The 15,270-nt window shown below is 34.8% G+C and overlaps 2 protein-coding genes across 2 annotated transcripts; one reads left to right on the top strand and one right to left on the bottom strand.

Annotated features, from left to right (window-relative positions):
* The first annotated feature begins 245 nt into the window (after nucleotides 1-245).
* LOC106761286 (probable rhamnogalacturonate lyase B) lies at nucleotides 246-5,227 on the top strand. Its single transcript, XM_014644822.2, has 16 exons — nucleotides 246-439; nucleotides 644-672; nucleotides 787-908; nucleotides 1,112-1,189; nucleotides 1,309-1,428; nucleotides 1,506-1,625; nucleotides 1,728-1,869; nucleotides 2,046-2,222; nucleotides 2,364-2,519; nucleotides 2,670-2,776; nucleotides 3,154-3,244; nucleotides 3,348-3,489; nucleotides 3,557-3,713; nucleotides 3,881-3,997; nucleotides 4,206-4,332; nucleotides 4,453-5,227. Exons 1-16 carry the CDS (start codon nucleotides 367-369, stop codon nucleotides 4,684-4,686), a joined length of 1,992 nt encoding a protein of 663 aa, XP_014500308.1. The 5' UTR covers nucleotides 246-366; the 3' UTR covers nucleotides 4,687-5,227.
* A 1,451-nt stretch (nucleotides 5,228-6,678) lies between these two features.
* LOC106759756 (RING-H2 finger protein ATL43) lies at nucleotides 6,679-8,728 on the bottom strand. Its single transcript, XM_014643087.2, has one exon. It carries the CDS (start codon nucleotides 8,446-8,448, stop codon nucleotides 7,105-7,107), a length of 1,344 nt encoding a protein of 447 aa, XP_014498573.1. The 5' UTR covers nucleotides 8,449-8,728; the 3' UTR covers nucleotides 6,679-7,104.
* Nucleotides 8,729-15,270: the final 6,542 nt, after the last annotated feature.

Here is a 15,270-nt window from a genome sequence, read left to right as displayed (position 1 = left end):
TGAATGTATTAAGTAAGAACTATTTGTGCCGGACATAACTTCTGATATTTTATTAATTAATAGTATTAAAAGTTTATAATATCAATTTATTAAAATTAAACTCATAATACTATAAAGGTTGACAAAAGTTATATGCTTTGAATGTTCTGATTACATGACTGATTATATAATTAATCTTTTCTCTGACCTTGCTTAGAATTAAGTTTCATACTCTAACAGAAGGAGTTCCCTCTTGTAGCTTTTTTCTTAAGCCTTTTTATGCAGATATAAAGGAGTTATGCAGATCCCATTGATGGAAAGGATTTGAAAACTACGTCTGTCATCATACAGAAAAGCCCAAAGAGCTCAAAACCTAAGAAAAAGACGATGGACTTCACTAATCACTTTCTGTTCTTGATGCTGCAATTCCTCGTGGTTCTGGGAGGTGATACCAAACCAGGTTTCTGAACTTAATCTCACCCATTTTCTCTTTTAGCCTTTTTACTGAAGGCAATTCTGCTACAACTATGTTTTTATCGAGTCCAACAAATTTAATGCAGAAGAGTAAAAAAGTGCACCAGGATTTGTATTAATGAAAATAATGGTTATTTGCTAAGATATCTGAAACTTTTCAAGGGACTAATTCACTGTGTGTCATCCCCAGGAGTACGATTGGATATTCAAGATGAACATGTAATCCACTTCTGCAATGAATTCAAGATATACATTTTATTTATTATTCAACTATGGCTTTTTGCAGAGGCTTTAGCCATTGGATTTGTCTGTAACTCTGTTTGTTCTGACCAGGTGATAATGGATAATGGCATAGTCCAGGTCAACTTATCAAATCCTGAAGGAATTGTCACCGGAATTCGATATAATGGCATCGACAATTTGCTGGAAATTCTCAACGAAGAATACGACAGAGGGTACAGCAGTTTAATTTCAAATTAATAAATTAATAACGGCAGAAAGCTCTCTTCTAGGACAATTCACAAACACTGAACACGCAAAGAATAATCTCCAATGAGAATAAGCTAGCTATTTCATTGCTTGTCAGCATCCCGAATCTGAAATTGTATCCTAATTTTACTTTTTATATTTGTCTTGTTCATTTGATGTATGCGTGTAGGTACTGGGACATTGTTTGGGACGAAGGTGGAGAAAATAGAACAAAAAAAGGAGCAAAGGGAAAGGGTAGATTTGACAGGTTTGGTTCGTGGACCTTGAAATTTTTTCAAAAAAGAAAAATATTTAGGAAAGAGAAAAAAAAATATTTTATAAGAACATTTTATATAATATAAGTATTAGTTAATTGAATATATACAGAATGGAAGCCACAAATTTAACGGTGATAGTAGAAAACGAGGAACAAGTAGAGCTATCTTTCACCAGAAAATGGAATGAATCTTTTCAGGGGAAGCTTCCGCCACTCAACATTGACAAAAGGTTCTTCTACTTTCAACCTACTCCATCAACATTGAGTTAATTACATGATTGTGATGATATATGATAACGAGGTGCAGGTTTATATTGCTTCGTGGTTCCTCTGGGTTCTACACCTATGCCATTTACGAGCATTTGAAGGAATGGCCAGCTTTCGATATCGACAATACAAGGATCGCATTCAAACCTAGGAAAGACAAGTGAGTAACAAATGCTTTACTTTGCGGTTCCTCAGAAAAGAATAAAAAGCAAAGCACGTGTTTTGTTTTGTTTATCTCGTAGGATGTTCTTTTATTGGACAGGTTCCATTACATGTCTATAGCGGACAACAGACAGAGATTTATGCCTCTGCCCGATGACCGGATACCCCCAAGAGGTCAAGTTCTTGCCTACCCTGAGGCTGTGCGTCTTGTTGACCCCGTGGAGCCCGAATTCAAAGGCGAGGTATGCTTTTGGTTCATCTATCACCAAACTTACAAAATAGTCAAAATTAGGTCATTTAGGTATCTAATCTCCTTTTCAGTTACATACTAAAAACATATGATTTTGAATAAGATTATTAGTCCAAAATATATGATTCCGACAAGGTAACCTCAAAGTTGGTCTGTGTTTAAAAACAGGTGGATGATAAATATGAGTATTCATGCGAGAGTCGATACAATCGTGTTCACGGCTGGATGAGCATTGATCCATTGAATTCCACCGGATTCTGGCTAATTACGCCAAGCTATGAGTTCCGATCTGCTGGACCCCTCAAGCAATATATTACTTCTCACGTTGGCCCCACCACACTCTCTGTAAGACTTTTTGCTAACTTTTTTTTTTTTTTATCACTGGATTGTACTTTCTCGTATATTGTTTTTTTGGTTCAACTCAGAACAATACTCAATTCTATTTAAAGGTGTAAAAATCCACATTTGGGAAACTACATGAATCAGGTATTTCATAGCACGCATTATTCAGGCGCGGATCTGATAATGAAATTTGGGCCTGATGAGCCGTGGAAGAAAGTCTATGGGCCCATATTCTTATACCTTAATTCTCTATCCAACGGGGTTAGCCCAATCAAACTCTGGGAGGACGCCAAACAACAGGTATGCCACTATTATAATTTTCTCTTAACTGATTAAACATTAAGGATAATTCGTTGTTTTCAGAAATCATTTTTCAATCAATATCATTGTCGTTGTTACATTGTTAAATGTTTGTCACTTTTAGTTTACAAAAGAAACATAAAACTGCAGATGGTCAATGAAGTTGAGAGCTGGCCCTATACATTTCCAGCTTCTGAGGACTTTCTCTCATCTGAGCAACGAGGCAAAGTCCAAGGTAGATTGCTTGTCCGAGACAGGTAGGTCACTTACTTAACTTTCATCTTCAGAAATCTTCACACAGCTAAGGTTTATCTCATTGATTCTAACTTACTAAAAGATTTATCACACTCACAATCTCAAATAAAAATTCAAATTGCAGAATACTATGTCATAAGCATAGACACATCATTCATTTTTTTTTGAAAAGGAAATCATCCAGCCTTAACAGTGTGTTAAGGTTGTAAAATCTGTGTTAATGCTTATATCATTTTTTAATGGTGTTTAAAACAATTAACACTTAATTTCTTATGGTCTAACCATTTGAAAAATCTGCATATTTCGGTGTGTTTATTTCTTCTTCACCTTCTTTTTTATACCACGATGGTATATTTATTCTATAGCTAAAACTGTATAGGAAGGTCAGTGATGCATTCATCCCAGTTAGTGGTGCTTATGTGGGACTAGCAGCCATAGGAGATGTTGGATCTTGGCAACGAGAATGTAAGGTAACGTTTAAACTAATTTCCTTTTACCATTTAAGTAAACAACAGCAACAGATTGAGCCACTGGAGAAAAAAAAAAATGACAAGTGTAATTATTTCCTTACAGGGTTATCAATTTTGGACCATTACTGATGATAAAGGCTATTTCTCAATTATTAACATACGCCCTGGGGACTATAATCTCTACTCCTGGGTCACTGGATACATTGGTGATTATCAATTCGATAAAATCATCAACGTAACTTCAGGTATGAAGTTTTTTGGAAGTTCCACGATATATTTTGTTTTAAACTCATTAGGCCAATGTTTAAACAGGTTGTGAAATTAATGTGCATGAGCTTGTTTATGAGCCACCAAGAGATGGTCCTACGTTGTGGGAAATAGGCATCCCTGATCGTTCAGCTGCTGAGTTCTATGTTCCTGACCCAAATCCCATGTACATTAACAAACTCTATGTCGACCATACAGACAGGTTCCATTTCCTCTTTACCCACTTGAACATATTTTGTCCTGTAAAAGTTATGCACAAGTTTAATATATGTTGCTCCCTAGGCTTTTGTTTTTTCATCCAAATATTAATTATATCATTGAACTTTCATTTTAGAGAAAAAGGAAACTTTTTGTCCCCATTGCTTGCAGGTTTAGGCAATATGGTCTGTGGGAAAGATACGCTGATTTGTATCCAAATAAAGACCTAGTTTACACTGTTGGCGTTAGTGACTACAGAAAAGATTGGTTCTTTGCTCAGGTTAATAGGTGTGTTTTCTTTTTTGGCTTTTCTTTTGCCAATGCCAATGTCCTATTTTCATATCTATTTTAAACCCAAGCCCCACTTCATGAAAGCGCACATATTATCATTTGGAAAATTTCATTTTAGGTTCCGTACTTGTTCTTACATCCTAGGTGTCTCAAAAGATGTCATGCCTCTCTCCCTCTCTGATTACTTTCCTTTACTGTTCCGCAGGAAGAAAGATAATGGCACTTATCAAGGAACTACATGGCAAATTAACTTCAACCTTGATCGAGTGAATACCAATGGAAGCTACACATTGCGAGTGGCTCTGGCATCTGTGCATAGTGCAGAATTACAGGTTTAAAACTCTGTTCAATAATTTTGATATTCATCACGAAAAAATTATGCGATGCTCATCCATACAAGTGTTTTTTTATCTCACTAACAAGGTTTTCTTGTTTGAAATTTTGGGATGTAGATTCGGATAAACAAATTAGAAGCAGATCCACCTTTATTTTCAAGTGGAGTGATTGGAAAGGAGAATACAATAGCTAGACATGGAATTCACGGTCTCTATTGGCTATTCAGCATCGATGTAGATGGCACTCTTCTTGTGCAGGGGAACAATACCATCTTTCTAACGCAACCGATGAACACAAGTCCTTTTATAGGAATTATGTACGACTATATTCGTTTAGAATATAAAAGCTGAAAAATCAAATTAACGATTGTTCTCAAGAATATTCAGTTCAAAAGTAATTGTTTCAAAAGCTTTTCTCATTCTTCTTTTCCTCCTTTCATTCTGTTCACATTTACAAAATGTTCCGATTCATTCTGTTCACATTTACAAAATGTTCCGATGTGAAGTCGAGTCACCAAACCTATACAATTTCTTCTCTTTAAATCGTCCGCCGATGCTTAAGTTAGTTAAATTGTCCGATCGGATCTCTGGATTCAAAAGTAAATGCGTAATAAATGAACCCACTTACCTGGTACCTCTGACATGTATTTATAGTATTGGATATGGGCCTGGTATTAAGGTTATCCTAATCAAGGCCCAATTACAGCCCAATCACTTTAAACATGTAATTATCCTAATTATCTTAGCCTTACCTTGACCATAAAGACCGTCTGCATCTTACCGTCCGGCTCCTCTTACTCAATCCGGCTGGTCGTCTTGCGAGACAACTGACTGCCTCCATTTAGATATCTTCAGCGGATTAGTTTATCTTGACCAGTAGACCGTCCGACTCTATTTCACACGACCGAACGGTGGTCCCTAGTACACAAACACTTATTTCCTCTTTAAAACAAATTTCATGAAATAGCAAATAAGTGGTAGATATGTCAAGAGATCAATCAACCCATTTTTCAGTAAATAGTTTTTATTGGATAAGGATTTTATTTATCAAAAATTTTCTTTTATATCTCGAGTTATGCACCAGAGGGGAGTTTATATAGTATACAATTTTTATATTATATTTTTAATATTTATTTTAAATTTATAAAAGCATATTAGTGAATACGTGTGTAAATATTTTAAAAATAATAATGTATATTTATATTTATATCGTCGGTGTCTCTATTGGTATTTGGTGGAAGTGCTTATCTTCAATAAAGGATTTGCAATTACAGATAGCGCCAAGAACAAAACTCATACAATTCTTTAGGAATTTTTATTTTGTTTTTTAGTTAGAATTGGAATTTTAGTTCAGTGACCTTTATATCTAAATTCAATGATTCCGGCAAGAGTTACAAGGTCCTTGAACAAATATATTCCATCAATTCTATTAGTAAGGACAAAAAATCTAAAAAGAAGAACAGTGAAATACCTAAAGGCTCTGCTTTCCTAGTTATTTTAAAATTAAGGCTGGGTTATCCAATTTGGAATGATGATAAGTTCAAAAAAAGAAGATCGCACAAAATATATTTGTTTAATTATATTTGTATTGCATGATGATATTATGTAAATATTTATAGTAAAGCATCATTTGTCCATGTTGGATTTTTGAGTAAATTATTACATTGAATTATTTAGTAATATTAACTTGTAGTAGGGAGATACATGTGTTTGATTATCAGTGTGTGAAATATTGTCCAATCAATATAATTCATGTAATAAGAAATACTAGTTCAATCTACTATCATTTTGTATATTTGTTGGAGACAAGTATTTTGTACACCCTAATCATAATTATATTGGATAACTGTGGCTTAAAAAATTGATTTAAAAAAATAGTTGGATCAACCATGTTAGATAGAAGCTTCCCTTTTTTTCCGTGATTCTGAGTTTTGTATAGTAATCAGTTTCCCACCTGCTTCACTTCAGGCTGTGGGGCTGGCTGCCTGCAGAAACAGGTTTTTCTTTTTATTTAGAAAGACAAAGAATTGATGAAAATCCGGAAAGAATATGACCGTTAAGTGAAATGGCAGCCGGCAGTGAGTGTTTCAGTCACACTGGGAGTATCTTTACATTCAAATTTGACAAAGAAAAGAAGATATACAAAGTCGTACAAAGAATCACACTACACTGCCGCAATGACTTCCGAGAAGAAGGATCACAAATTCTTTCACTTCACAGCATAAATAAAATAATTTATTATATTTTAATCCATAGCGGAAGTGGTATTTTTTAATAGAAAGAAAATGTTTAGAAGTTTGGTGGGGAGAAATGTTAGCATTATTTAAATTTTGAAGACTGGGAAGAAACGACAAAGGGAGGCAATTTAATATGGAATGTGTTTGATATTTACAGAGGAAAAGGCATGGAAGAAAGAAAAATAGTTAAAAAGTGTGTGTGTGCATGGAGAGTGAGTGAGAGAAGAAATAATTGAGGAAGAGAGAAGAGAGAAGGGATCTCTCTCTCCGTATCCGTATCCCATTCATGCACACTGGTGCAGGATGATGTCCCTTCCATCCACGTGCCTCCTTTTATGAGTTGCACAAAGTTAAAGTAAGAGAGAAATGAAAAAGAAAAAATGAAGAAAGTGAGTTAATATTGTGTTGTGTTGTGTTGGGAGTGAGAAATCCTATGTTAAGCTAGGCTAAGATACAAAGGAGGATTGATGAATGAATGGAGTGGTTTGTCTGTTTGTGAGAGAGAGGGAAGAGAAAGGGAGCCCGGAAGTTGCTACCGTACCGATGGTTGGGTTTGGGAATGTGTGTGAGACTTGGAAATCCAACCCAACCACCTTCTCACCAGACCCTGTTCTCTTTCTCTTTCTCTTTCTCTCTCTCCATGTCCTTGTCCTTGTTGCTCCCACTCTCTGTCTCTCTGTCTCTCTGTGTCCTCCTCGTTATTATTATTGCTATTGCTGGAGAACCTGCTCAATCCCGTGATCTCAGACACACTTCTCGAATTTATTATCCCTCTGCCACTCCAACTGTCCTCAACCTCGTCATCATTTGCACGGCGCGTCCCCCTTCGTCTTCCTCCTCCGCGCGTGTTCCATTGCGCCTCGCTCATTATCATCTCCGACGTCAGATACAGCAGGTCCGAAGCTTGCACGTCGCTCCATCTCTGCTGGACCCCATTCATTTTCATTTTTCCTGGGCCTGCCTCCGGGCCCGGGGAGACAATGATCCGGTGTTCCAACCTCCGTTCCGCGCTTGTCCTGTTTCCCTCTCTCTCCGTTTCTTGCGTCAACAACATCCCGTCTTTTCTGCCACGTACAAACCAACCAAACCCAACAACACCAACGCTCTCGTTCTTTTTCCTCGATGTGGCGCTATCCAACGACCTCCTAAACGACGTCGTCCATCTCCGACTCTGCTCCTCCGTTCCCCTCTCCCCCACCGACGAATGCCTCCGCCCAATCTCCTGCTTCTCCACGTCCATATTCAACCGCGCGCGTTCCTGGTTCCTGTTGTTGTTCTGGCTGTTCCGCTGTGGCTGAGTTTGGCACCGGAAAGGCTTTGTGTCCTCCACCAGAAGAATGTCCTCCGGATCCACGCGGTACCGGCACAGAGGACACGTGGAATGCGCGTCCAGCCACGTGTCCACGCACTCGACGTGGAACGCGTGCTTGCATTTCGGCAACAGCCGGAGAACCTCCGCCGCCTCGAACTTCGTCAGGCACACGGCGCAGTCCAGCCCTTCCTTTTGTCCCCGCAGCGCTCCGAATCTGAAAACGGGAAGCGATTCCACTACGGACCGGTCAATGCCGGAGTTCTTTCTCCCGGAGAACGGCGCCACGGTCCACGGAATCGAGCTCCCGCCGCTGTGGATGGTGCCGCCGTTGCAGTGTTTGATGTAAAGAAGGAGGAGCGAGGTGAGGGAGATTATGGTGGTCAAAACGCATACGACCACCGCTATGCCTGGTCTGAAAGGCGGCGAGGTGTCAGTGTAGTTGTCGGGCGGCGGTGGTGCAATGATTCGTTGGGGAGTGGGAGGTGGAGTTTCTCTGGTGTGTGCTGCGTATGTAAGGAGTAGAAGGAGAGCGAAGAGGAGGAAGTGGTTCGGTGCAGGAGCCATGTGGGGGCGCTGGTGGTGGTTAGCTGAGGAGGCTCAAGGGCAGTATTAATTTTTAATCATGTGGAATGGACAGGGGAAGCTATTTTGGTAGAGATTCTATGGTAAGGATTCAGGGGAAAAACATACAAAAAGACAAAGACAAATACGTATATAACTTCTCATCTTTTTATTAATTAATAATTAAATACATCACCCAATATCATTTCTACTTCTACTGCTTATCTTCATTTTCTTAATTTAACACTACTTTTTAAATATTTAATGCTTTAATATCAACATATTTCTCCGATTATCTTTTTTATTTTAAGAGAATCAAATCCAGATCTTCAGAAATCAATATATATATATTTAATGCCTTATTCTACTCTTCTCTCTTTTTAGTAAAGCTATATTTTCTTTTCTTTGAGAATAATATTCATGTATCATGTAATACAGTAATAAATTAAATTTTTCTAAAAATGTATAGAAAAATTCTGTGAATACAGTCTGACGTGGTTTTTAGCAATTTAATATAGAAATTAATAGATTAGTTGATATTTGAATAAATATGAGTGGTAGTAGTGAGATTTTAATAGGAGTTAGAGAGGGGACCACCTTAGACAATAAGCAAACAAGAAGATAAAAAGGGTGGCGGTTCTTGAATGGATCTAATGGCCCCTTTTGAAACAGCATCGGGAAAGGAACCTATAATACTGAGGCTACGAGATAGGAAGAAGCGCAACATTGTTAATCTCTGCTGAGGTCAAAAAAACAGGGTAGCACAACTACCATGCTGGTATGAATTTCATTGTCATGCTGCTTCCATTTTTGTTTTTGCTCCAATTAGTCATGTGTTCTTTACATGTGAAGTCTCATCAAGAATATCGATCTCTATAACAACATTTCTGATTGCTCAAAAGTTCATTGCAGAGTGCAGCAGACACTAGTCACGGGACCACTCCCTCTTATCACAACCCCCTCACCCATGTGCTTCTGCTCATTAATTTTATTCTTCACGCTAATTACTCTACGTAGTTTCGCCATGACATAAATTAAGGTCCAACATTATGGAACCTCGTGAACCCAATTTCTTGTCTCTTTCAATTCTTTTCCCAACCTAAGTTTAGGCAAATTATTGTCCTTTTACCACCCAACCATTCACAATTAGTGCTGTTTTTTGCATCTTAGTTTAATATAATTACCAAACTAGCAACCTTTTCTATATACTCTAATATGCAGAAAAGAAAAACACAACTTGCCTGCTTCTTATTTGTCAGACCATCAATACATTAACTATGACTCCGTATTTATATGATGTACTTGTTAAAATGGGGATCTGGACCACAGTATTCTATTACATGGCTAAGCCTAATTGAATATGCACCTCAAGATATACACATCACAGATTAGAATGCTGCTCTGTTATTGATTATATTTTTATCTTCTTCTGCATGATTGAGACTTGTACTTATTTCTTTTACTCCAGAAATCATTTGCCCCATTTTCTAGTTTACAGCAGCTCCAATTGTGTCACACTAACTTGTATTATCATTTCGACTCTGTTCCTTTAATCCTTTCTGGCCTTCAAAGTTCATGAATTTGTATTTGTTTTTCTTATGTTACAAACAAAGTTTTGTATCTGATATCTATGACAAACTCAGAATTCTGCATGACAGTGTTTTCAAAGTGTGTACCTGGACCTGCAAGGCATTTCCGTGATGAATAATAGTTTTTTAAAAAAAAAAAGATGCTTTTGGAGTGATTGATAGATTTAGATAATGCATGATTCTTGAATTTCACTCACAAGGAATCAGCATATGTGGACTGGGGCTAGTTTGCAGGAGTATCTCTGCTGACCGTATTAGTGCCATTTTTATCTGCTGATGATGATGATATAGTGAATACTGCTGAATGCAGACCTTTTTGGTTGATTTAACACTGACTCAATGATTTGAAATTCTAACACGTTCTGAAGCAGACATGCACTGGTCACCTCATTCAAATTATATATTTTCTACTTCATAACTTCCCACAGAAATTCATATATTAATTAAACTTAAATATAAAAAACAAAACATAATCATTTAGATAGTCTTGAAATTAGGGTTAGGATTTGAAAGGAAAAAAGTAGATGAATTTGATAGGAAGGAGAAGAGACTAATTAGTGTTGTTTGGATCGAGGGTATATTCGCTTGTGCAGATTTATTAATTTAGTTGAATAGATTTATGAGAATGGACATTGTTCGCTTTCAAGATTTGTGAGCAAGTATTGAGAAATAACCATCTCACTAAAATCAAGAGATGTGAGAGGATAAATTAGTCTTTCATCATAATATTCCTAATATTCTGTATTTGTTTACTTCAAAATTATATAATCTATTCTCCATATGTATAACAATTTCGTCTCAAAAGGATAATGATATTTTAACATCATTTTTCTACACTATTTTGACATTGCACACGTGTCAAAATGTGATTGGACGATTTTAAATTAAAAAAGTTGAGACAGGGGTATGTTTGGAAGAAAAAAACCAAAGTTTATTTTTTAATTTGAAATCGTCCAACCACGTTTTGACACGTGTACAGTGTCAAAATGGTGTCAAAAAATGATATTAAAATTTTATTTTCCATATATAAAACCGTAATCAATTCCAATAGGTAATCGGTAGATCTCTCTATATATAAAACCGTAATCGATTCTAATAAGTAATCGGTAGATCGTTCCTCTTCCCTTACCATACGCCATATAATATAATGACAATATTAAATAATGATAATATTGAATAATATATAATTATAGTGATAATAATATAAATATTAAATAATAAATAATAACAGTGATGATTATATTAACTATTTTACACTCATTAGCAAAACAAACAATTCAGTTTTTAATAACATCCAGAACCGATTATAGAATCGGTCATATCAATATATATATATATATATATATATATATATATATATATATATATATATGTGTGTGTATAGAATCAGTTCCGTACTTATCATAATCGATTCTATGGTTTCTCGTAATTGTTTCAAAATTGATTTGCTTTAACTCATCATCCACGAAATCGGTTCTAAAGCTTTAGAATCAATTCCCCTCTTTCGCATATAATATTGTAAAAGATTCTCCCTCGCAAAGAGAGATGAGATACTAAGCTGATTCTACAAATCGAGACCTTCATTTAAACTCAAATTTTTAGATCAAAATATGATATTTACTTATAAATCTGCCTTTCAAAATCAATCCTAATAGTAAATTGTTGGAACCAAACACCATCTCTAATGCTGTGTTCGGTTGAGATGATTTGTGGGAGATGATTTGGGGAAGAGTAATTGAATGGATTTGAGGAGATTTGAGGGTAATTTTTTTGTTGTTTTTTTTAGTGGATTTGTGGATAATTGAGAGTGGATTTTGAAGTAAAGTTTGTGAAAATTAGTGTAAGATTTGATTGATGTGATAGATTTAAAAAATTTGTTTAATTGGTATAATTTAAAGATTACCAAAATGCCCCTAGTTATTAAAATAATATAAAATGATATTTATTAATGTTATATTTAATTATAAAAATATTTATAAAGAGTAAAAATTTTAAAATAATTATTAAAATAAAATTAATTTATATGTCAGTCTATGTTTGGTGTTAATGGTCGCTGGCCTTTAGAAGTTAATCTTCTCATTTAACTACTCTTTTTCATTTAATTACTCTTAAAACTAAGACACTAAGACACTAAATTATTATTTATTATTACTATTATTATTATTATTATTATTATCATTAACTATTTAATTATAAAAATTTAAATTTAAGAGTCCATTTAATATTATCAAACAGTCTTAATTAGTTTTTAAGATAATATTAAATGCTGTTAGATATTTATATATTAAAAAAAAAATTAGAGACAATTTAATACATAAAATACAATTAGTAAGTTATAATAATCTATTACAATATAAGAATAATAATCACCATTGATATTGTAAAATAAAAGAAAAGATTAAAAAGAAAAAAAAAAAAGCTTTTTTTTTCTTCCACAGGTCATTTGGAGAAAGAGACACATCATTTCATGGTGTTCTCTCTTCAACTTTTGAGATTTGTTGTGCTCTCCCTTCAACATTTCAGATATGCTTCCTCCTTAGGCCTCCACCAGTCGTAAGCTCAGCCACCTCCACTTCTTTTTCCAGAACGTTGTTGGTGGCTGCAATCAGACCGCAGTGCAGATCGCGACAGCACCTACCACAGACAAGTCCTCGACGTTGTTTGGTGGGGTGGTGATGATGGACGACCCACTCATGGAACTCCCGGATGCTCACTCCACAGTGCCCGGGAGGGTGCTCATCTTTAGAAATTCTTCACCTTCTAGAACCAGATACTGCCACAAGGTAATCGAATACACGTTCAAAGTAACCGAATACATCTTGAGTTCTTCCTCTTCAGATGCTTCAAGTTGGTCTCCATCTTCAAGAATCAGCCAGGAGTTGGAATTATAAAATGTAGAAAGGATAAATCAGTAATTGTATGGAAATCCTTGCAAATCTCTTCAGTTCAGCGGGTGACGAAAAGTACCTCCATCCCGCAAATAATCGCCTTTCCATCGTCGCATTTATCTTAAAGTGAACACGCTTCATTCCGCAAATCCGCGCTCTCATTCTCCCTTCAACAGTAAAAAGCGAACACACCCTAAGAGATTTGAAATTAGTGAATGAAAATATTTGAAAGGAAATTTTGTGAATGATGTAATGAGTATTGATAAATTAAAAACAATAGAAATTGAATTTATTATTTATAAAAAAGATTTTTATATTTATAATAAAAAAATTAAAACAATGAAATTATATCATAAAAAATATTTGTAATAAAAATTAAAATGAAATTGAATTTTTTATTTATAATAAAAATAAATAAAAATACAAATTATAAAAAAATCTGTAAGAATAAATTTCAAATATATTTTATTAAATAATAATTTTCATATTATTTAATTATTGTTAATGAAAATATATCAAACGATTATTATGCTGACAATTTATATAATGATATTATATGATTATTATAATAATTATTTATTATATTAATTTGGTTTTATTAATATTAATTATAATTATATTAATAACAATTATTATTATTGTTTTGTTATTAATAATATTAATCTTGGTTTATTAAAAGTTATAATTGAAATGTATGGATTATAATTATATTTGACATACATGGTAAATTGAAATAAATTTTAAACACATACTTCATTACAATAATAAAAATATAACACTTTCATAATTTTGATCAGATAATCATTCCAATTAATAGATAGTTTTGCATGACTATTCAAAATGTTAAAGAAAGATAATACTGTAAATGTAGTTTTCCCCTAAAGGTTCAAGCCATCAAATTTAATTATTAAAGGGACAACTGCAAAACCAAACTGAAGAAGAAGAATAACTATTAAACATACATAAAAGGGTATTAACAAATATTGGCAAACTAGTAGAGAATTATCAGGTGGTACTCCAATAGCTTCTCCACAAGGTGGCAAATTGGTGTCAATAGAAGACATCTAGAACCGATTAAAGGTTTATTTAAAAGAGGCGAGAATTGATTACACACTCAACACTGTTAATAATCAATTTCAATCATAGACAAAACCAATTCCAGTGGCTTTGAATTACCCAAAATTTGATTCCAAAACAAACCCAAACAAACCAATAATCAATTCAAGCTCTACTATAATTGATTCCAAATTGAAATCGATTATGACCCGTCTAAAGCACCGCAGCATCAATTCCTTAAACACCCTTAATATACTATGATCAGTTTGCACCATAGAATTAATTCCTTAAACACCCTCAATATATTATAATCGGTTTCTTCTCCCTATAACATAGACCAAAATCGATTCCACTTTTCCCCATAATTGTTTCTATACCCTCCTACACATGAAATTCCTCTTAAAGTCACTTACAATCGCATTCATAAAATTTATACCTTAGGGACAACTTCATTTCAAATTAAAGTGAAGGTTATTTTTGTCTTTCACTCAATTGTGTATAGTATATTGTCTCATGTATTCATTCATGTCGAATGGATAAAATGTTCGTCGAGAAAATTTATTCTTCCAAATTTTTACACATCTGTCCACAAAACAACAACCTCTTATAGAATATTATGTTCATTTAAGGGGATGGAACTGTTCGCGTGGATGTGTGAAGATGGATGTGTGAGGATTGCATGTGTTCGTTTGGACTGATTGCAGAGCAAGTGAAGAAATAAATTTGAGGGATGATTGAGGTTTTGCAATACTTCAAAGTTGTTCGGGTCTACGTGGATTGAGATGAAATTTCAAAATAACCCTTCACCATTACCATATTTACCTATACTAAGAGTATTGAAGGAGAAACCAAGTCCCTTAAAGAAGTTGAAGATGAAGGTGTGTCCATGGAGGTTACAGAAGGGTGGAACTTGGAGTGGTAACCGATTCCACCAAAGCCTTATTCGACTCCAAGATTTGTTCAAAACACACAATGCATAGATTCCATTCCCTGAGTGTTGTATTCGTTACAACACACTAGTGTAGAAAAGACCTTTAACGTCACTCTTTAGATGTCTGAACCTTGAATATCAGATGTAAAAAATGACCGGTGACATTTTTCGTAAATAAAACAACTATTTAAACGTCAGATATGAGGGGGCCCGACTTCTAAAGCCATTTAGACGTCTGTTGTGGGAGAACCGACGTTTATAGACGTCTATTATGGCAGGAATTGACTTCTAAATACTCAGCTAGAAATTTAAAAAGTCACTTTTTGACTCCATTTAGACATCTGATCCCGTCACTCCGACT

Source organism: Vigna radiata, chromosome 5 (genome assembly GCF_000741045.1).
Source record: "Vigna radiata var. radiata cultivar VC1973A chromosome 5, Vradiata_ver6, whole genome shotgun sequence".
Classification (NCBI taxonomy): Eukaryota; Viridiplantae; Streptophyta; class Magnoliopsida; order Fabales; family Fabaceae; genus Vigna; species Vigna radiata.
The sequence above is the reverse complement of the archived record's forward strand: the minus strand, read 5'-3'. Positions and strand labels throughout refer to the sequence as shown.